This window comes from Vicugna pacos, chromosome 11 (genome assembly GCF_048564905.1).
Source record: "Vicugna pacos chromosome 11, VicPac4, whole genome shotgun sequence".
NCBI classification, from domain to species: Eukaryota; Metazoa; Chordata; class Mammalia; order Artiodactyla; family Camelidae; genus Vicugna; species Vicugna pacos.
The window spans coordinates 85955797-85979650 of NC_132997.1; the positions used below are offsets into that span (position 1 = coordinate 85955797).

Below are 23854 nucleotides of genomic sequence, written 5' to 3' on the forward strand. Positions count from 1 at the left end.
TTTATGGTTCTTAAAACAACAAATCATACCATCATTTTCAGTCTCTCATTGTTTATGTTAAATAGCGTGAAGTAATGTAATAGATCACTCCTAAATCATTTCCATTATGATTCAGAGTAGGTCCTATTCCTTGGCATGTCCTTTCTCCACTGGATTATGTACTACATGTGAATGCTTTCTGTCCAAGCATTCAGAGAAAACTTGAGTTCTTAGCTGAAACAGGTTTTGGCAGCAGCACAGCTGCATTTATACTGACCAGAGAATTACTCTTCCTATTTTATTAGACCATAATTTGCATTTTCCTCATCTGTGAGGAGATGAGGTTAGGTTGTTACTCTTGAAGAGCCTTTTTAATTCTGAAGTGCTATTACTGTATGATTTATAAAATGTTAATGATGTTGGTATTTTATCCTGTAAGACCCTTAAAGGTGGTTTATTTTATTTGATCAACCTACAAATTCCAAGCATACAGCAAACTAACCTCCCCACTACCAATAACAACTGAAGACAATACTTTTGTAAAATCTTCTTTTTAGAAAAACATTATGAAATATGCTATGATTATTTAGTGGAGCAAAATGACTGTCATTTACAAATATATTTAAGCTACACAGAAAAAAATAAATAAAGCTTGTGGGATGTATTTATCCCAGTTGGCTATTTTTGCGTTTATTCATATGGTGCTCAAGTTAAATAAAGATTGAGTAGACCTTGGTTTGCAGTTGGAGTTTTGACCACCATTTTTTTTTCTCATGTGACTTCCAAGGGTTATCTTATCATATATTCAGATGAACAATTTTCTTAGAAATGCTTTTGCTTCAAGTGGTAGGTGTTCTATTCAGGTAACCTGTCACTTTAATAAATGTCTTTCCTGAGTGTCTCTACCTGAATTATTCTATTTTCACCACAGGGACTAAAATGTTATCCAGTAGAGTTTTGTCCAAAGAGAATGGGGTGAAGGCGATGGTACAATCAATCATTCATCTGCTGGATGTCAGCAAATGTTTAAAGTAAATGAATAAATAACCAGGCTTTGGGAAAAGTGGCTTTATCTTGTCTCTATATTGTACAAATATTCCAACATTTAGAGAAAAGAGGATATTACACTTTAAAAATATGTGTAAGGAAGAACTCAGGTGTTTAACTTTTTAATACGATATTGCTCCCATCTATGTCAGATATCATACCCCTGAAACTTTTTTGTAAAGTCACATATGACCCCTGTTTTGGAGGTCCTTTTCTGGTTTTTACCTTACTTGTTTTCTTGGTGGTACCTGACTCACTCCTGTCTTCTTGAAACTAGCTTCCTTGACACTGTACTTCCTTGGTGTCTTCCTGGCTCTTTGATTTGTCTCCTTCATTAGATTCTTTTTTTTCTGTCCTTCCCTTAATGTTTTGTGTTTTCAGATCATCGTTGTTTTGTCTTGTTATCCCTCTGTTCTCTCTGGTTAATTTTATGTATGCCCATGGCTTCCACTAGCACATGTATTGATGACTTCAAAATTATGTCTCTAGTCCAGATTTTCACATCGTACACTGTACCATTATTTTCAGTTGTGCATGTCCCAACCTTGCAGATATTCAAAAATAATGTTCCAACCTGAATTCATTAAACTTATTATCTTTCATACAAAATCTGTTCCTCTTCCTGCATTCATTTTGCTGGTTGATGGGTATGTTGGTTATGCTGATTAATATACTGTCTACTCAGTCACCCCCATCAGAAACGTGGGAGATGTTTCACACTGTTTCTTTGCCTTTACCCCACATCTAATTGTCACTAAGCCCCATTGATTTCTACCTCCAGAATATCTCCCCTCCATCCTCACACCCTCTGTTAATTGAGGACCATGTGGTTTCTCTCTTGGCTTTTGAAAACAAGCTTGAGATTTCTGTCTTCAGGCTAGTCTTCCTCCCGCCTATTTTCCACTTGGAGTCTGGAGGAAACTTCCTAAGAAAAATATATGTAAATCTGATTAGATCAAACTCTTATTTTTGTGACTGTCCAGTACCTAGAGGAGGTCAAATGTTTGTCTGTCAGTCAAATCCAGCTAAAAGATGTGATGTCTTTTACTGTTCAGTGTTTTTTATATGCTGAAATTGGTTGCTATTTCCCTGTCCTGGAATGCCTCTCCCTCTCTTCCTTTTCCACTTGATTAACTACTTGCCATTTAAGCCCCAGCCACACATCTTTTCCTTTGCAAAGCTGTTCTTGACCTGATCACACCAGGTTAGTTCTTTTTTCCACTCTACTAGTGTAAACCTCTATTTTGTAGTACAAATTTATGCTTATTGCAGTGTTTTGTCTTCATGCCTGCCTCCCCTGGTATCACTGAGGAGCTCACAGTCCACGATTCTGTTTTATCAGTAATACAGAACCTGGCATGTAGTATTGCTCAAATTTTATTTTGTTAAAAAAAATGCAGAAATGAATGAATGAATCAGTGAATGACACAGAACTTCAGGCATGTAGTCTTATTTAGATTTGTTACCTTGTTTGGTCTGAGCATGAGATAGTCAATGCAACTTTGGCCTTTATTAATTAATAGATTTCTTTCAACTAGTGGCAATACTTATTTTATGTTATCATAACATATTCAGTTTTATAACTAATTCATATATTTCTGGTCTTCCATGGTAACAACTATTTAAATGACTTTAGATCTTTGTATTCTCTTAAGGCAAATTCTAGGTTAGGGCATATACCAAAAACAAGAAAGAAAAAAAGAAAGTTAATTAATAATAATAATAACAACAACAACAATAATAAATGAGATATTAATTCCAAAATTCTTTTCTCTCCTGATCAGTATTTTGACACACTTTTTTAAGAAGAGTACTATATTAATGCATTTTTCAAGAACTCTGTGATTTAATTACTAATTGGAAATTTTAAAAAATTCTTTTTAGCTAGCTATCTTTTATTTCCCCAGAAATCTAAAACTTTTGTACCAAAGTTTACTTTTAAATTGAATAGTAAGATATTTGCTAGAATTCTTACTTTTTAAAATCTAGTATATTTTTTTCACTTGTCCTAGATAATTCAGAGATTAGTATTTACAGTTATATCTGTGACCTCCAACTCAACAGTTCCTACCAAAAAAAAGACAACATTAAATCTAATGGAGTTGAATGGTTCACCAGTGAGATAAGTGTGGTGTATTAGAAGGATGCCTGCACATGATTTTTACATGTGATGAATTTCCTATGAACATGACTGCTGACCTACTATCATCAGGTCATGCATTTTTAACTATTTCTCTAACAATGAAACTAGATTTGTATACATTTCTCTCCATTTTTTCCCCAACTCCTGCTTGTGAACAACAGCATGATCTTGTCTTTATTAGCATTGGCTCTAGTCCCCAGGATCAGATGCTCACAACTTGCTTAGGAATTGGGAGATCTTGACCTTCATGAGAAAGTGTAAACTCTAATCCAATATAACTATATGTACTTTTTTTAATGGTAATTCAGAATTAAACGTACTTCTTTTAACACAACTAACTTGACTTCTTTTTCAGTATCCTAGTTCTAGGATTGGTACCTATGTTTTTGCATCTTAGTTCCTTAGCAACAAACAAAACAAAAAGTTTCTGTGGAAGTTTGGAGTGTACCTTTAATTTAAATTGCCTCAACTTTCTCTCATTCCTGAAAGAAAGCAAACACATTTTTGTGTTGCCTATTGTTTTTCCTAAGAAGGTAGGGGATTCATGTTTGTTAAGGTGCTTATTTTGTAATTAATGAAATCTAAAGTTAAAATTTTGATATTGAGCAAATGTTTTCTTTAAATAAAATTCCCAAGTTTTCTTCCACTAACAAATAATGGCTCTGAGAGAAAGTTTAAGAGGACAACCCTTGTGTTAATGTTTACTTCTTGTGGGGTGTGTGATAGAAATCATCTTTTATCACTTAATTGGTTAGTTTTGAAAGTTTTATTGCTTGTTGCTATCCATGTGAAGTAGTGTGTTTATATTGCTAACCCTTGGGTCTTCCATTACCATTTTTTATTTTACCCATGCATATAAGTCTGATATCTTATCTGCAGAAATTGTGAATGGAAAAGATTCATTGGATTACTTACTCCTTCTTACAGGGCCAGAGAGTGATTACTCCCTGTGACACACTGTTCAGCCTTCTGCCCAACACGCTTGACTCAATGAGTCAAACACAGGATTCTTTCTTTTTTCCCCTCAGGAAACTGCTCCATGGTCCAAAAGATCTCACTGTTTGGAGATTTTTCTTAATTTCATGGCTAAAATTTCCCCATATTTAAACTACCCTGCCAGATATTCATAGACAAGTGCTGGAAAGTCCTGAAAAAGATAACCCGAAGTTCCTTCTTGCATTGTTAGTATCCTTTTACCCAGCAGATGCTGGAGATCTTGGTGCTGGTAATGGTGAAGACAGTTACAGTTATAATAATTACAAAGGTTGCAGGGGAAATTCTCCCTTCCACCTCTGTTGCCCTTCTCAGTTCTCCATTTCACCCTCCTCCAAATCACCAACCAGGTAACTACTGTTTTTAATTCCTTGTGTATCTTTCCAGCTTTTATGTATGTATTTACAAGCAGACATGTATTCTTCTCCCTCCCCCTTCAAATAGCAGCAACAAAATGGCATGCCATACAAAAGACGGCATAAACTGTATACACTATACCACACTTTGCTTTCTTCACTTTTCAGTTGGTCTTGGAGAGCTTTCCATATCAATACGTAAAGAACTTACTCTTTTTTTTAATCCCTGAGTAGTATTCCATTGAATGGATATACTAAATTTATTTAACCAATCACATGTAGATGGCTTTTGGTATTGCATATGGTGCTACAATGAATGATTTTTAGCTTTGTTGTTTTTCATGTGGGCAAAGATCTTAAGAAATAAAATGACTCCTTCAAAGAGTGCATGTATTTGCAATATTGATAATCCTGTCGCAGTTGTCCTCTCTGGGGGATGTCCCAGTTTACACTCCCCCATGGCAGTGCCTGAGAGGACTGTTTACTTAAAAAATGAAATGTCAAACTTCTGGATATCAGTCAAACTGATAGGAGTAAAGGGGTGGCTTGTGGTTTTCATTAACTGTACTCATGAGCCAGATGGAGTGTTTCCAGAAACTATTCTTATGTTTTGCCAGTTTTATTTTTTTGATAGGGAGGGGAGAGGATGGCTAGTTGTTGGTCTTTTTCTTATTAATTTCCATGAGTTCTTAATATGTCTTGAAGATTAACCCTTGTACAAAAAAAATTATAATTTTTTTCCAATTTATAGTTTGTCTTTTGAGTTTGTTCAAACACTAAATTTATTCTATCTTTATTCTATATTTTGCCATGAGAAATTTTTCATTTTTTGTACAGTTGAAATTATCCATCTTGTATGCTTTTGCATTTAGAGTCATAGTTTGAAAAGCTTTTTCATCTCAGGATTATAAATTAAGTTTATTCCTGGTTCTTTTATCTTTTAAGTTTTTTTCACTTAAGTGGGAACTTTTCTTCCATTATATATTCTAACTGGTTGTTGTTTGTATATATGAACTGATTTCTGTATTTTAATTTTGCAGTGTGCTACCTTGTTAAATCCACTTATTGTTTGGAATTTCAGCTTATTCTATTGAATTTTTGAGTTATACAATTATATCATCTATAAGTAGGGATGGAAAATGTTAAATAATAATGCATCTGTAAGTAGGGATGGAAAATGTTAAATAATAATGTTAGTCACTTTTTTTATTTTATCAAAAACAGTTTTATTGAGATCTACTTGACATATTTATGACATGTTTGACATATATGACTTTACATATGACTGTACAAGACTATATATATAACTATGTTCTTTCTTCCTTTGTTCCTTATTTCTTGCCTTCTTTTTTGAATAAATGACATGCTTTTTAATATTGTATCTCCCATATTAAATTTTTAATTATACCTCTCTGTGTTATTTTAGTGGTTCCTATAAAAGAGTATAATGTGTATCTTTAAGTTATTTCTGTCTGCTTTCAAACAATATCACATCCCATCATGGACAGTGTAAGACCTCACATAGTAGAATTCTATTTACTTGTTTCCTACCCTTTGTACTCTCATTGTATTGTATTTCACTTCTACATATGCTGTCCTCATGACACATACTTAGAAAAAATCTTTTATATTTACTCAGTTATTTCTGATTGGAACTCTTTTTTTCCTTCATGCAAATCATATTTTCCATTCAGTGTCATTTCTCTTTAGTCTAAAGAGCTCATGTTAGCCTCGTTAGGCAATTCTGCTGGAGATGCATTCTCTCAGGTTTTATCTGACTAAAAAAAATCTTTATTTCACTATCATTTTTGAATGATATTTTCACAAGATACTGACTTTTAGTTTGACTGTTTCCTGCTCCCCTCCCTACTTTTCTGCATTTTAAAGGTGTAATTTCACTGTTTTCTGTAGATTTTTCAATAATTATTTATTGAAATATTTCTCCTGTCCCATTTTGCACTTCCTTCTTTTGACTCCTATTACAAATATGTTGGGTAACTTAATATTATTTCATAGTTCTTGGATGCTTTTCTTTTCTCTCTCTCTCTCTTTTTTTTTTACCTTTGTTTCAGTTTGTGTACTTTACAGTGATTTCCTTTTAAGTTTACAGATCCTTTCCTTTGCTGTTTCCAGTCTGCTCATAAGTGTATTTAATAATATCATATTTTAATAACATTTTGAGACCATATTTTTTGTGCTGTCATTTCTGTTTGGTTCATTTTTATAGTGTCTACTGAAATTCCTCATCTCTTCATGTATTTTGTCCATTTTCCACCATATTATTTAGCATTTTTATGATAGTTATTTTAAAATCCCTGAATGATAATCTTAGTATATAGATAATCTTTGACCATGGGTCACATTTTCATTGATTCTTCATGTGTCTTGTAATTTTTGACTATATACTGGATATTTTAATAAAAGAATCAACCTCCCTCTCCCTCCCAGAAAAACAAACAGACAAAACCTCCCTTCTGTTTCAGGGTTCTATGGTAGAGTGGCTAAGTCAGTCTAACCTTTAGTTGTGCTGTGGGCTTTTTTTTTTTTTTTCCCTCAGCTTCAGTTTCATTCAGTTTAATTTGTTTTGAGGCTTGAAATAGGATTTTCCTTTTGAGCATGGCTTGAGCTCTAAGCACTGGTAAGTTTCCAGAAATTTCTTTCTGCTTTTCAGATGGGCCACCATGTTTTTGATTTGTGGGAGACCCCCTCCTTCTGATTTACAGCTCCACTGCTACCTTTTTTTGAGTCTCCCAGGAATTCTCTTTGCTCTCCAGCCTTGCTCCTGACTTTGTGTATCTTGGCAGATTCTTCTCTGCCCTGCTGCATAGGCCGAGTGTTAGAGGCGTAGTTGCCTTACACTGTTTAAAGATCCAGAATGCCTCCGAGGGTTTTTTCTTAACTCTCTTCTCTGCTACTCCAGCTTTTCGTGGCTGAAATGTTGGGATGCCTCTGAGAGGTTTCTGTCAGCTGTCTTGCCCATTCCCTAGCCTACAGTAGTCAAAGTTTCAGAATCCTTATCATGGACTTCTGCTGCCTCCACCCTACCTTCAGAGAGCCAGCTATCTTAGAATTGGGGGAGGTCATGTGAAATCCAGGGGAGCATCTTTCTCAGAAATCCTACCATGCCCTGAGCACTCAGTGATGACCCATAGGAAAGCATTGGTTGGTAGACCCTATGCCTCACTCTGTGGCTCAGATTCCTCGAAATTCTAACCTCTTATGCTCACCCTGAAGCAGCCCTTAATAGTTTGTTAGAAGTGTGGTTGGGTTTAAATTCTTTGTTTGTTTGTTTGTTTGTTTGGTTTGGTGGTGGGTTATTAGGTTTGTTTGTTTGTTTGTTTAGTGGAGGTACTGGGAATTGAACCCAGGACCTTGTGCATGCTAAGCACAGACTCTACCACTGAGCTATACCCTCCCCTTAGAAGTGTGGTTGGTTTCCTCTTACCCATGTCTGTGGAGGTTTCCTCTAGTACCCCAGGAATGAGAACAGCCATGGGTCTCTTCTCTGTCTTAAAGGCTCATGGTTTTCTGGAAGGTACTTCATTTAGGTGTCTTTGTACTGTCATCTCTCTGATAGTTTTTAAAAATTATGGGTTTTTTTAGTTTCTCCAGCTTGTTTGGTTGGTTAAAATGAAAGCAATGGTCTCTAGTGATCTTCTGCATTCTTTGGGAAACAGAAGTCCTGCATTGTTCTTTCTGTTACCCCGCCTCCTCTGCTTCTCTGAACAAATTGTCCAGGAGGGCTTCTGCTAGCAGCCTGATTACACCTGTTCCAACAGCCAGTGTTTCAGATAAAGCATACAGATTTTGTGCTTCCAAATGAGTCCCTCACCTTTAAGAAGTGTGTTTTAGCTGGTGCTTTTTGAGCTCAGCCATGGTTGAGTCCTCTTATCATCCTTCAGGCATTTTGTCACCTTCTACCAAGTACCTCTGCATGATCTCATCTGCTTTGGGACACCTCTCCACATATTTTGGGATATATGAATAATATCTGTTTTCCAGTCTTGCCAAGAATGGAGACTTCAGAATATATTTGTTTTTGTTATTCATCCGCTCACTCCACCCCAGTGGGGAAGGAGAGGGAAGTGATGACCTAGAAGAACCTGTTAACTTACACAGCTGTGCTCATATTGCAAGTCCCATTTAGTCATTCCTACACAGTGTTTTTATTTCCTTTATGCAGATACGGAGACTGAGACTCAGAGAGGTTAGACACCCTCCCTTCAGTCACAGAGATATTAAAGAGCAAAACTGGGATTTGAATCATAGTCTGTTTAACTCACACCATTAAATGATGTGCTGATAATGAAGCATGTTATCTTGGAAGCTTCTATGTTGTATTACTGTCTAAATTCTTTTCAGGGTTTGGGATAACATCTATAAGTATTTCCTCTGGAGATGACATATGTAAGTATTTTCTCTTGTAGAGAGAGCACAAAAGGGTAATGGGAACCTAAATCTGCAGAAAACATTGAGGGTCAAAGCGGAGAAAATCAAGTTCAGATATAAGTAAAAAGAGTCAAAAGAAAAAAAGACCAAAAATGGGAGGTAAAATTGAGTCCCAAGGGCCAGGGGGAGCTGGAATAGATCGGCAGTCTGGTCTTTATAGTCTGGAGTTTGGGTGAACTGGGAGCAGAACTGAAGGGGCCATGTTGGGCATCGGTGTGTGAGGCCATCTTAAAATAAAGACTTGAGGGGAGCAAACCCAGAGCTTTACATGCTAGATGAACAGACTCCTTGGCATTCTCAATAATAATTATTATGGTTAGAGCAGTTATTTTTCTTTAATTTCTAGTATGCGGTAAGCACTATTCTAGCTGTTTCACAAACTTCATTTCACTAGACCTGAGGTACACAGGGGTTCAAAACTTGTTTATTAATCACAACTAGAAAAGGAAAAGGCTGGGATTTGAACCCAGGCTCATCAGATGCCTAAATTGGAGGCCTTTCTAATTTATCATAGTTTCTTCAAAGGACAAGAAAACAAATTTAAAAGAGTAATAGTTACTAGCCTTAAAACTCGAATAAAAATTAGTATGTATATATAATGTTAAATGTGTTCAGAGCAGACGTAAGAAAGAACAGAAAAAGAAGAGTGGCCTCCTTAGCTTTACAGATCATAAAATTGGGTGCACTTTGGTTCATGAGAGAATCTGGGAAGAATCTAATGTCCATCTCTGAGTATTATTGGGGTTACCATGCCTAAAGATAATTCAGAGAAAATTCTGGGGTGGGCCCCTCAGATGATTAAAGGGTTGGAAAATTAGGCAGATGAAGAAGGTTCCTGGGATCATTTCCCTGGATGGAAAGTTGTGGAGTTGTTAAGTGTCTTCAAGTCTGTGAAGAGCTGTGATGCCAAGTGTGGCCAGCAGGTGTTGTTGGGCTCTCCTGCATGTGTAACAATAGTACCATAGATTTAAATTTAATTTAGGGAACTAACTCCTGACAGTCATCAGTGATTGTTGGTAAGCCTCATCTGTGAAAGTTAAGGGACCTCCTTCCCGAGGTCTTTATCAGGTACATTCAGTGTGCAATGACATCAGGGATCAAGGCGCACTAGAGGACCTCTCAAGGTCCCTTCTAGCCCTAAGCTTCTATTATTATCGCATATTTATAGAGCGCCAGAATTGGCTGTGTTCTTTTCAGAGAATGGAATTACATTCAGTCCCTGTCCAGGGCTATCACAGTCAAAATTAGACAGATCAGCGATACTTTGGTTGCCAAATCAAGTCAAAGTTTAGTGGGCATACGTCTAACTATGTGAGAGTGTGTGTTCTCTTCAAGAACATTAGAGAATGATCTAAGAGTATAGTAAAAGATCTTTAGTTAGTGTAAAACACTCCAATGAGATTTGTATTAGGTTCCTCTAGGCATTTTTATAAAATAATAATAATAATTTATTTTTAAGCAATTTAATTTAGAATGATTGTCCTCAAAACTTTTATTCAGAATGAAGTGTAGGAGAAAAAGAACTGTATTTTGTTGGCAAACTATTTTAAGTTGTAGATAATATTCTGTTCTTATGAGCTGATAACTTTGAGCTTCTCTGACCATGACCATTTAGAGTCCATTCTAATAGCTAAACTACAAAAGAAAATTGTGTTGCTAATTTAAAACGAGCAAATATAATCCTGTATTTTTACTGAGAAAAGATAATGGAAAACACTATCATATACAAAAAAATTAACAGTTTAAATTGTTTGAATTTGAAAGGAATAATGTTCTCATATTTTTGTTTAACATGAACGATTGTCTGTCTAATCAAGGATTTATTTAGACATCTAGCTAATCTCAGGCATTAGCTAGTTGTAGACAATTAGCTTATGAAGAGCCTCTACTTCCCTCTCCCACTAATCTTTTCACACTTTTAAATCACTTTAAACTTTTTATTTGGAACTAATTTCACACTTTCACAAGATTTTAAAGAACAGTACAAAGAACATACATATATTCTTTACCTGGATTTACTTATTAATATTTTGTTCCATTTCCTTTATTTTTGTATGCTTTCTCTATTAATCTTTTCCTCTCTGCATCTATGTCTACTTTTTTCTGAACCATTTAAGAGTAACTTGCTTACATCATGCATATCTGTTCATTTTTTTAAAGTAATGCAATTTGATAACTTTCTTCAAAGTAAAAATTATTTTTCTCGGATAGCTCTATTATTTACCAAAATGTAGAGGCAACTTGGAGCATTATATTCTACCTTGCTTTTGTCCTGCTGTCTATTTTAACTACTATTCATGGGTCTTTTTCATGCCTTATATCAGGAATATAGTATTTTGTCAGATTGTCCTTTAATGAAATCTCAAGTCTTGACATAAGTACCTGTTGCTACAAATGCCATAAAATGTTATAGCTTTGTCATGTAACATATTACAGAATTTTGTAAAATGCTAAGTTCTTGTTACATAATTTTAATTGAAGAAAACTCATTTTCAGAATGTAAATATTTGTATTTGAGTAACTGAATTAATTAGATTTCTATTTAGTAAAATTATGTGAGTTCAATTGGAGTTTTTGACCTTTAAGGTTATTTTCTATTTCAGCTTGATGTGGATTTACAGGGCTGAATTTGCACTTTTGCTTTTTTCCCTCCCAGCAGCTTCTGATTCCACAAGTCTCAGACTGAAATTCACTGAAAGAGTAGCTCCATAAGTTCCAGAATGAAGATGAAACTTTTAGAAAAGGGAATGGGATTCACTTCAAACAAAAATAATAGGGGAGGGGATTAAACTATTTTATATACTGTTGGGCAAATTGATGTTATTTTTTAAGTTTGAAAAGTTTTATTGCTGTATTTTTATTGATATAATTTATCAGCATCTTTAGTGTCTGAGATTAACACCAACTTAGAATGAATCAACTCTGAATACTTTTCCAAATAGTCTGAGATATGCAGGAGATTGGATGTAGCTGGGATGAGGTCAGTTCTCAAAAGTTTTCAGTTGTTCTTTGTGAATGTTGAAGGTGCAGGACCGGACTCAATTTAGGCTTAGGGAGAATGATGGTTTTACTGCTCAGATTGACTGTTGTGTGGCATCACCTGGGTTCCCAGGACTATAGGTTAGAGAATAAACTCAAAATGCAGCACACTGTCAGCTTCCTCATGTAGCCACTGAATTTTGACTTGGAATTTTATTAGAAAGCCTCATTCTCTTCTGATAACATATCATTCCTCTCTGTTAGTATTTTTCTCTATGTTTATTAGTATTAAGTATATTTTATGCTTACTTCATGTTAGACCAGCACCAGAAAAACTAGACAGAATTAGTTCCAAGAATATTTTTCTTTCTGGAGCGCGCACACACACACACACACATGCACATGCACATACACACACACAGAATATGCAATCTATAGTAATTCTTATTCATTTGAAATACTGCAATTTGTTCCTGTCAGTAGAGGATAGGTTTGTTGTTTTAAATTGCCAGGTTTTGTTTTTGTTGGCATGTTCCTCAATACAAATTGAATGGCTGACAAAAATCTATTTGTATGACAGTTCAATCTAGATATGTGCCCTCTGTTGCCTAACGGTACAATTTGGGGTCTCAGAGATAAAAGCCAACTGAATGCCAGGCTTGTAGCAAAGCTTCTTCATGCAGATAACAGAAATAATCCATATTCCTCAGGTCCACGAATCAGACAGACAAAGAAGAAATATGCATGAACATCATCTCATTTGAAAGGGTGGTCTTTTAGCTTCTATATAATAAAAAATGGGAATATCAAACTTAGGAGAACAGTATAGTAGCTGATATGAGATATGCCTGTATTTGAAATTAAAGAGAAATGTGGTTTTGACTTAGAAAGTTGGAGAGAGGTCTACTGCTTAGCATTTTCCCATAGTGTGTTGGCTTTTGTTGAATGAATTTGCGTTCTATTTTAACATGCCTATTCTGAAATAAGTTATATCTTTAGACAGTGATTCTTTTATAGCTTTGATATTCTGCTACAGATAGGGTTGAAAGTGTCTCCTCTACTTTCCAAGATGAGGAACTGAGAATTTATGCCTATTGACTTACATCTGCCTAAAAACATGTCAGTCTTTCCATACAAGTATCTGTCAAATATAATCATGTAGAAAAAGAATGATGAAATATGTGGCAACAACAATTCTGAGGAAAGAACTGGGACTAGTGCATAAGGTAACAGACATCCTGGAAATATGGCTAAGAGCCCCGGTTGTAGATATTCTGAAAAATAAGAGTTTAATCCATAGCACTTAGTGACTGGATTTGGAGAGTAATGAAGAGAATTGGATAATTTTTAGGATTTTTATCTGGGTTGACTATGGGCATGGTAACACCATACATCAAATTAGGAAAAACAGGAGGAGAAGCAGTATATAGGAGAAAGAAAATGCCCCACTTTGTCTGTGTTAAGTCTGAGATGCCTTTAGATTATCTAAGGCATCAAGTAGGATTTAGATTTATGCAGAAAACATGTCTTTGCCAGCCTCTAGGTGGTGGTTAGAACAAAGGACATAGATGAGATCATTCAGATGAGTGAGAAGAGGGCTAAGGATGGAGACCTAGGGCAGACTGAGAGAGAAGTTATGATGAAGGAGACCGAGAAGGAGAAACCAGAAGGATAGGAGGAATTTCATGGGAGGAAGGTGTAACTGCTAAGGAGAAAGTAGGCAACAGTGTCAGATGCTATCGAGAGGTCTAATGAAAAAACGACTGATTCATACTTGTATCAATTAATGAGTGAATAGACAGCTCTCCCATGCAGAAGAATGCCAGAAAATTATATAGACACTCCTCTCTCAAGGAAGTGGAACATAACTCCCCACTCCTTAATTGTGGACTCTGCATAGTGCACACAGTACAGGAAGGGGAAAACAGTAGCTTTACAGTGAAGAAACCTGGTAAACCCCTCCTCAGCCAGGTGATCAGGGTCAGCATCAACAGTGCTAAGTCATGTTGACAGTCTGTACCTTTGATATGATGTTGATGAAAATAGCCCTGAGCCTCCTCTGTGGTCTCCCTCCCCAAAACACATAGACCTCAGAACAGTCATGCAAAAAAAATCAGACAAATCCCAACTGAGATACATTCTACAAAACACCTGACCAGTGCTCTTCAAAACTGTCAAGGTCATCGAACACAAGGAAAGTCTGAGAAATTGTCACAGCCAAGAGAAGCCTCAGGAGACATGACACCTAAATGTAATGTGGGATATTGGATGGTGTCCTGGAATAGGGAAAGAACATTAGGTACTAAGGAAGTCTCCAAAAAGTACAGATCACAGATTATAATAATGGGTAATAGTGAACAACTGATTCTTCCATTGTGACAAATGTACCATACTAATGTAAGATGTTCATAACAGGGTAGACTAGGTGTAGGTTATATGAGAACTCTCTGTACTATGCAACCTTTCTCTAAATCTATAACTATTCTAAAAAAACGTATTTTAAAATGATTTTGTCCACTAGGAAGTCACTGGTGTTCCTGGAGAGTCCTGTGGCATGGTAGAAAAACAACCAGTTTGTTGTAAGTTGAGAAGTGGCTGGAATAGGAATAAGTGGAGTTAGTGCTTGTAGAACACTCTTTCAAGAAGCTTGATTTGGAAAGGAAGGATAAAGAGAGGTTGGACAATAGGTGGGGAGGGTCATATAGGGTGAAATAACCTTTTAAAATACATAAAGTTGGGGTATACTTAAAAATGTTTGTATTCTTAAAGGAAAAAACCAGTAGAGAGTGGCACATTGAAGATACAAGAGAAAGAACATTTACCTGATGAAACAAAGCCTTTGAGTAGGCAGAATTTTATTCTATTCAGCTGAAAATGGAGAATCTTTTAGAATCATAAACATATGAACTAGGTATGAATCTTCATATTTACTCTATTGTATTTTATAGTTTTGGGTCACCCTGATATAGAAGTAATCTTCAAAATATTTCCATAGAGAATTGGGGCTAGAAGAGTTTTGTTTTATTGCCTATGCATCACAGTTTTATTGGCTATATTCATTAAGCATGAAAAGGTATACTGTACACCTCTGAATTATGAGCACTGTAACTTCACTGTAACAGCATATTCTTTAATAAAGTAGCTGTCACAACATGGGTCCAAAAGGAAGTACCAAGAAAAAAATACTGTAAAAATTGTTTGCCTGTATAATGACTGGTTCAAAGCTAAAATTTTAGAGTACACTTAGGGAGTCACCAGATCCCATGGGTAAGCTGTCAATTCTTAACACATCTTAATAACCAGTGTGGTTCCTCTCCTGCCATGTGGGTAGGTTGTTGCTTTATGGTGCAGCCTTTGAAGATTAATCTTGAAACATATCTAAGTTACACCCATAGGTGTGGTTGTGACTCACTGTCTGAGATCAGATATTTTATTCTATCAAAGAAAACATTCTACCTTAAGCATTTGTCATCCTTGAACTTTCAGATTTATTGTTGTCAATATTCCAGATGTTGACCACAGTGTATAAGCAAAGGTTGGTTTGTTTGTTTGTTTTGGAGGAGACTGACAAGAAACAAAGTCTACAGACTAATCCACTTTATAGCTGATGATAAGTTCATAGAACTAGGTGAATGGCACAGCCATCCTTGCCCTGGGGACTGAGTGATAGGCCACCCCAGTCTGTCTTGGTGGTATAGTAAAGTGAAAGAGCACTGGCACTGGGAAATGTATTCTGTCCTTGTGTTCTTGTTCTGCCCGGTCTTTCCCAGGTGTGTGGTTTTAGGTAGATCACCCATCTGGCTTAGGACCCCTCATCTCTTAAGTTTGTAGGCTGGTCTGGATGATGCCTTATGTCACTGTCCACTGTAAGATTCTGTCATTTATATGATAACCTCAGTGTCAGTTACACAGAATCCTCAAGATCATTTGTTCTTGGATGTCTAGATTGCTTGAAATTATGACTGTGGACAGATTTTCAAGGAATGAGTCACTTTTCCTTCCTAATGTTAGGCACATTACAGAGGGAAACCTAGATACATCTACATACTTTATTTCAGTAGTTCTTTTAAAAAGACAAATGAAGCGTCTGTTATATAGCATTCATTTATCAGAGTGTCATTCTTCAGTGGGAATGTATAGGGTATTTATATATCATTATCAAATAAAATAATGAACATTTTGATATTTTGATTATTTCAAGTAGAGTTATTTTATATCCAGAAAGACTTTAAAGAATTAGACTTCCTCTACTGCACACTTACACTATTCTAGATGTTGACAACAACATCTGGGCATTCTATCATGATCTGAGTTTCTGAGTGAAGTAACTTAACTACTGATTGACAAGCTAACATGATTTAAGACACAGCCACACTGTGTTCAATAGCAGTGTCAGAGTTGTAAACTGTAAGCTTATGCAAGCCAGTGGGGCCATGATGCTAACTCTCTCAAGCTGCATTTTGAAGCACTAATGCTAAACTTACATTTCAGGGGTAAGTTTAGAAATGCTGGAAGAGGAAATGAAGAAGTGCAGTTATATGATTTCTGGGCCCTCTGTTTTGCAAATCATTAAATGATGTAGCGGCAATGTGGTCAGAGTTCCTAGTATAAATAAAAGTCAATTCTAGCATTGTGAAAGACAAATAGAGTCATTCCATATGGGTTGCATATGGGTTTGTGTGTATCTATATGTGTGTGTATATATATACACAACCTCATCGTATGCAAATAAACATTCACATATGATATTAAAGTTAAATTTAAAAAATTAATTAAGAGAAAATATGGTATGATCTATTATTTACAACCAAAACATAAAATATCCTTTTCAAACATGTAAAATGTTTTGAAAGTATAAGCAAAAATAATGAATGAGAATGACTGTAATAGAAAGACATTGGTATTTAAAAAAATTTTTTTTTTGAAATTTTTCTCTGGTATTACATACCCAAGAACAATAGGTTATTTCAGTGTTCTCACGGGAACCTGCTTTTCCAACTGCTGGAAGCCTAGCAGCAAGGCGTGTTAGTATTTCCCTCTGGTGGCTTGCATATGGTCCATTGGCCCTGAGTTTATGATAGATAGAAAGTGTTCTTTCCCTTTATTAATGCTACAGTATTGGTGACATGTGGCATGTGCACTTTCCAGTGAATGAGCTTGACCTTTAACTCTAAACAGTCCCTTGAGCAAGGGCAAGCCATGTTTAGTGTAATGATCACTTAGAAGAAACAGATTGGAAGTTACTTTCTCTGATAGTATTAAAGAAATGCAGTAAAGTTTTTTTGTTTTTGTTTTTTACCATTGAACATCATCCTAAAATTGTGGCACCATAAAATAGGAAATGGGGCAAAACAATGTAGTAGTAGAATTACTGGATTTAATAATATGAATTTTTTAAAGCTGCTTTTGGTATCTATTGGCAAATCGTCTTCTAGGAAGGATGCAGCAATATATATTCTCAGTCATGTATGTGTACTGGTTTTATCGCATCCTTTCCAATATTATCAACTAAGGTTTAGTTGAACATCCTTTGCAGGGTTATCACATCCAAGGTATTATGATTGGTTTCCACTTGTTTCTAATATTTAAATCCTCACAAAAAGCCCTGGGAAATAAATACTGTCACCACTGTTTTAGAGATTGAGGAAACTGATATTCAGAAAACTTAATTTGACCAAGATCACATACTGAAATGTTATCTCTGTTCTTTTCACTCATGCCCTGTGCTTTTTCTTCCTAACAACTTTCCAAAGATCAAGCATTTACCTAACAGTTTACTTTGCTTTCCCCATATCATGTGACATGTTATGTTTTAATCTTAAATCGCTTTTTGCTAAAAGTTAATAAGCACAGGGAACACTGTAATAAACACAATTTCATAAATTCCTTTTCATTTTTTCTCCAGAATTTAAGTTTCCTGTCCTGTATTGATGAGCCTTTTTAAGTCCTGGGTCAGGGGTGGAGTGAGGATAAAAAGCTGAAATTGCCAGTGAAGAAGTAGAAGTGAGGTTAAAAATGGAATGCTTTGTGCCAAAGATACATGCATTTTAGAAAATGCCATCTGGGCATTACGGAAGTATGATATTATTTAATTAGAACCAGATAAAATTAGGTAAGAAATGAATGCCAGCAATTATATAACTAGCTAATAAATATAATTTCACGGTATTCTGTAGCTATCCCAAACTGTTAATTATAACAGGAGCAGTTAAATTCTTTAGAGCAGTTAAATTCTTTGGCTATGAAAGCATAACAGTTTTTAATAGATGTATCACCTGGTAACCTTGGGCATTATTAAAATATATGGAGATGGAAAGACATGGTAGAAGCAATGGAAAAGTCTGGCCAGACTGGGTAATTTGTTTGAGACCTAGGGAGAAATCTATTAACCATTTCTTCTATAGACCAATTTGATTAGGAAGTAGGACAAGCTGTTCTTTCATTACTTACCAAAACCTTACTGCACTTTGTATCAATTATTTGGCTGTCTGCAGCACATAGATTAGAATAAAGGGCTTTCTTAGTGTTTGTGAATGTTGCGGATTGCTGATTAGTAATTAAAGTCCTGAATGAAGAAAATCAGGCCAAAATTGAATGGGAATGAAAAAGTCTTAATTCTGTAATACAGATGTTAGAAACAGATTGTCTTGAGCAGCCCATTCAACACAGTGACATTCTACACAGCCACGGAGTGTTTGCCTCCTATGTAAAACTCAAGTCGAATGCCTGAGAGGTTGTTTCCTCTCCCGTGCCTTATGATGTAGCTGTATGGGTATTAATTTAGTGAAATATCCTGTCTGCCAGGTGTGGGAATGAGCTGATTTTATTGTAATACCAGATCATTACTTAATTCATATGCAACAGAGTGCAGCACATGGAAAGCATTATAAATCTATTTACAATGTGGCTGGTCTGATGATAACATTGTATTAAATTCCCAGGTGAGGCAATTTAAGCAATTGCTTTGCCATGTGCACGCCATGGAAATTAAATTCTCATATACGCTTTAGTAATAAACCAACTTCATTGTTATGCTTATGCTAGTAGTGGGTGCTAGGATCCTCATTCTGGTTATGTATACTCTGTTTCACGTGTAGAATCATACAGGAGGTGGTACCACAGATCACAGTTCTTAATTAGTTTAAGCTAAGTTAATTCATTTTGTTTCTGGTTTAGCAGTGCCTGTCCAGGAAAACATTCAGCTCAGTTGGGAAATGTTAAGGTCAAGTAGATAGATTGTTTCAAGCCAGATTTCCAGGCAGAACTGAGCACGTGTATCTGTTTGAACTTGGCTTTAAGAAAATCAACCAATCAGTATGCAAACGTTCTGTTTCATCCAGTAAAAACTGCTTGGAATTTGAAATTCTCGCTTTCATAACTAAAGACTCACTTATGTCATCAGTTTAAAATAGCCATGGAAACTTTGTGCAACTGATGTGTTAGGGATAACAATCAGTCATTAATTTGTCATTTTTTTTATGGTTCATATACGACCTGTAGATTTTTCTGTTCAACTGTCTAGTCCTCCAAAGTATATAAGTTAGAAGGAATAAACTTTACACAAATACACAACTTAAAGTGAGGAATGCCTTTATATTTAACAGTCTGTGTGTGTGTGTGTGTGTGTGTGTGTGTGGCAACTATTGTCAGTTGAAGCTTTTCCACCCTTATGGTACAGATCCAAAATTGCAATAGATTACAAACTGCAGAGAGCTTCTGTCTTCTCTGGAAGCCACATATAAAGCACCAGTAGACAGTAGTAACTGACAACTAAGACTAAAAATGTTGACAATTTCTTGATTTGCCTGGTTAGCTTATGTATAGAAGTCATTAACTATTTATAAAATGCATTATGAATTGGGTTCCTTCAAACTGTAGCTGAGTGTGTGACATTTCCAGCTCAAATTCTCATGCTTGCATTTGGCTAAAGTACAGAAAGTACAGATTTTATACAGTTGATAATAAAGTAAAAAAATAGTTTATCAAGATACAGTAGATGTTTCACTTTCATTAACTTTGAATCTTCCAAATTAAAGTGTGACATAGTACTTAGTGATGTAGAGGGAAGTTTTAAAAAATTCCACAAAAGGTAAAATACTTTATTGGTATTTTGGAGGAAAATTTCATAAAATAAGCAGTTTATCATTCAAAGGAATTGGTCTTTTTTGGTAATCAGCTTAGTGATGATCCTGTAGGCTAAATTAGAGTTAATTAAAATCCGCTTACTTAAAATTTCAAACCGTAAAAAATTAGGAGAAAATACCAATATTGGCATTTAAATATAATTCTTAGTAAAGCAAAGTCTTATTTTCTTTTAATTTTTGTAAACCGATACTTGAGTGTAAACAGTTCTATCTTCAGCATTAGTTGTGTCCTTTTCATGAGGACCTATTTCTGATATTTGAAATAAGATATCTTTTCATTCTTTAAGAGAAGTCAGTCGTATCAGAGACCATTTTATTAACTCAGCATATTACTTGCTTAATTACATCCAGGAAGCCATCCAAATGACCAGTTTTTATCATCCTAATGGTAAAGAATGACATTTACAGGGACCACCCTTCAACTGTGGCTAAATCTTTAGTTCTCCTCTGTTGCCGAGCATGTACACCCTTAATTGCTGGTTTCCAAAAGCAATGGATTCTAACCAAAACAAGATTAGATATTTAGGGATACATGTTTGTAATTTTCTTCTTTTGAAGTAGAGTAAATCAAAATAAGTATATCATGTAACTGAACAATCTATGCCAATTTGTTGGTATTTTGGTGAAAAAAGGGAAAAACGAAAACAATCTCCATATGATATTCTTGCATACTGTGGAATGTGTTAGTCCCCCATAGTGATGAAATGAATAATTAAAAAGGCAGCTCTGATAACATAGCCTGTTTAAAGGTTCTCATTTCCTTTAATGCTGTGAAATACTTCTGCTTAGCTAGTTTGAAACTACTGTAGCAGGGATCTCCAAATGGGCAAAAGAAAGGTTTGGCTTGATTGAAATACTGTGGTAAGAGCATGAAGTGTACTGTCCTTATAAGTTAGCAGTTTTCAATATAATTCTATATGAAGTCAGTAGAAACAGCTGATTAATAGTAGCTTCAGTAAATACAATAAGAGAAGCTGTTCGCGGTGGTAAGAAGCCTGGCATGTTCACAAACGAATGACTTGGGTCACTCCTGAATAGTTCAGACATCTGATAGAGATGTCATTACTGACCTCAGGCTAATGACCAAACTTTTCTATTTTGTCATTTCTGCAACATTGTTGGTTTCATTTATCTCCTTCCAGACTTACTGCATTTGCCAAGGCATGAGATACACACTCGTAGCAGGGAAGGGAAGCTTGGGGTAGAGACTTGGGGCAGGAGGGGTTGCCACCGTCTCCTTTATAACATTTTGCAATTTTTATATTTTTTTCCTGAGTATATTCAGAGGGTAATAAAATAAGGAGGAAATTTTGTGCAGTAGAGTGAGTCCTGAGCTGTAAGTCAGGACCACAGGGTTCTACTCTCCATTTAACCAAAGCTTTACCTTTAGAATTCCACAAGACTTATTTTTTTTTCTAGAAAATAAAGGGATGTTTAGGTTTATTTTATTTTTATTTATACCCTATTCAGCCTTTTTCAAGCGGATTCTGCAGGAGAGTTAAGCCCGAATGCCCTAAGGCTTCTATTCTGTGTAATGAACTAAACTCTCTCTTATATCCCATCCTTGGGAGAATTGAGAAAATAGCCACTGAAATAATTTTCTGTGTTTTGTGGTTCAGATAAGGAACCCCAATTGAGAAAGGCAACTTTAAAATGATTTAAAATCTGTGAGTTTTTCATGTCAAAAGTCCTTTTAAATTCTAATATAATATGATTTTGTGTTTAAGATATTATGATCTCTATGTGGCAAAGCAGTGTTCCTCATTCACTGGTTTAAAAATCTAATTAAAAATCTTGTTGACTTCTGCTCATGGATTATGGCTAGTCCTTTTAAACTACAATAATTTTTCATATCACAGTTCAGCAGGTAAGAAATTTTAAGTCCTAAACTATAGACCCCAAGTGAGAAAAGATTACTGTTTCCCAACAGCCATTTTTTAATTGAATGCTTTTGCTTAGTTAGTTCAGAAGCAGAAAAAGGCAGCAAAGTAACCTGTAAATCTGCATTTGGGTCTGAAATAGTGATGCTGAAGTAGGATCTGAGGATGGCACCCTAGCTTCACAACTAATTTTCAGAGCCTTTTAGCTTTTCCAAATGTGTGCACATTTAGATAATTCATGAATTGCTTGCAGACATGTCCCTCTGACTTTACAGGTAAAGGTAGATTTCTTGTAAAACAAAATTTCAGTGTGGGAAACATCAGTTCATAGCCCGCTTGTCTTTATTTATAGGAATTGTGAAAAGTTGACTCATAGCCTATTTTCCTTTATTGACCGGGATTGGGAAATTTAATTTGTTTTAACACACACACACACACACACACTCACTCGCTCTCTCTCTCTCTCTCCCACTACTTTTCCTTAGGCAGTTATTTTTAGAGGACTGGAGACATTAAAATTATTGTTTGGAAATGAGATGGGCTTTTAAAATTCCACCTCTTTCTGGTTAGTAACATCACAATGAAGGAAATATGGATGTGCTATTTTCCAGGCATTCCAGTGTATAGTTGGAGATAATATCCCAGAGTTAGAGATTTTAAAAGACCTATATTGTGTAGTCCATTTCCTGCCACAGTATTAACGACCCCCATATACTCTTGTTTTAATTACAATCCGGTGAGTGTTGCAGATAGACAGACAGCTGTATTTCCTCCAGCTTCATGGTCTTATTTGAATGACTCTGTATGGAATAATACATCAGTTCAGATCTGTTTGTGAATATTAATAGACAACTTACACAATGCAGAGTTTTCTTTCATTACTGGCCTTTGAAAAACTTCTCATTTACATTAAAACTTCTCAAGTTCAAGAACTTTGCACAATTTTGGTTTGCAGATTTTAGCAAATGGGTTTCCATTAGGGGGCTCTCGAGGTTTGAGATGATCAGCCTTGATACCAATAATGCTTCGAAGCCTTTACTTTCTAACATTCATCTTGCTCTCTCCCTTTTTGTTTTGTTTTATAGAAAAGGTCACGGATCGCCTACAGTGACGAAGTACGGAATGAGCTCCTAGGGGATGATGGGAATTCCTCAGAGAACCAGGTAGAATGCTAATCAGGAAGGCCCGGTGGGTGGCTGGAGGGTGAAGGAGGTCACTGGCACACTGGGCTCTCAAGCTGCTCCGTAACAGTATTAGCAGCAACTCATGTGGAAGCGATACTGTTTAATGCAAAGCTGGAGTCTTAATCAACTTCAAAATGTTTCTTGGAGATCTTACATTTAACCCTTTACCTTGTGATCACTGTCTGCTATCTTTTAAAAAAAAATCTTTTCTTCTCTTTTCTTTATTATTTAGTACTTAAGGAATAACTTGAAACACACTGTTTGCAGACAAAGCCAAGGTCTTCACCTCAAACACATGTAAAAGGAATAAAAAAGTACATAATGCAGCTTTGATAATAATGCAGTATAATTAAATCAACACTTGCAGCAAAACAAATGAAAGTAAGCTTTCAAAATTCGACAGGGCAGCTCAGTCTCCTATTGTGTAGCTTCTTAAAAAATATATTCACCAGAATGCAAATTGTAAGCACCAGGGTGGAACTTGGATACTCACACAGAGGTCCTGCCCCTGTTAAATAATGATGATGGTGATGATGATGGTGATGATGGTGATGGTGATGACAGTGGTAGTAGCAGTAATAGAAAAAGTCTTTTTGCAGTTTAAGATCCGCATAGGCAAAAATTAAGATACAATTTCTTCTTAAAAGGGCCTTACAACTTGGCTGTCAGTTCTCACTGGATCACACAGTAGTGTCATGAG

The 23854-nt window shown here is 35.7% G+C and overlaps 1 protein-coding gene across 6 annotated transcripts in view; it reads left to right on the plus strand.

Annotated features, from left to right (window-relative positions):
- The window catches only part of VTI1A (vesicle transport through interaction with t-SNAREs 1A), a 345054-nt gene that overhangs the window by 49434 nt on the left and 271766 nt on the right, over window positions 1-23854 (plus strand). For 5 of the 6 annotated variants that reach the window (XM_031682624.2, XM_072971918.1, XM_072971917.1 and 2 more), the window contains exon 4: window positions 23056-23133. In XM_031682624.2, coding sequence (XP_031538484.1) covers window positions 23056-23133 — 78 coding nt within the window. Of the gene's footprint in view, window positions 1-23055; window positions 23159-23854 lie in introns of all 6 variants that reach the window. The other variant, XM_072971919.1, reaches the window with a different exon arrangement.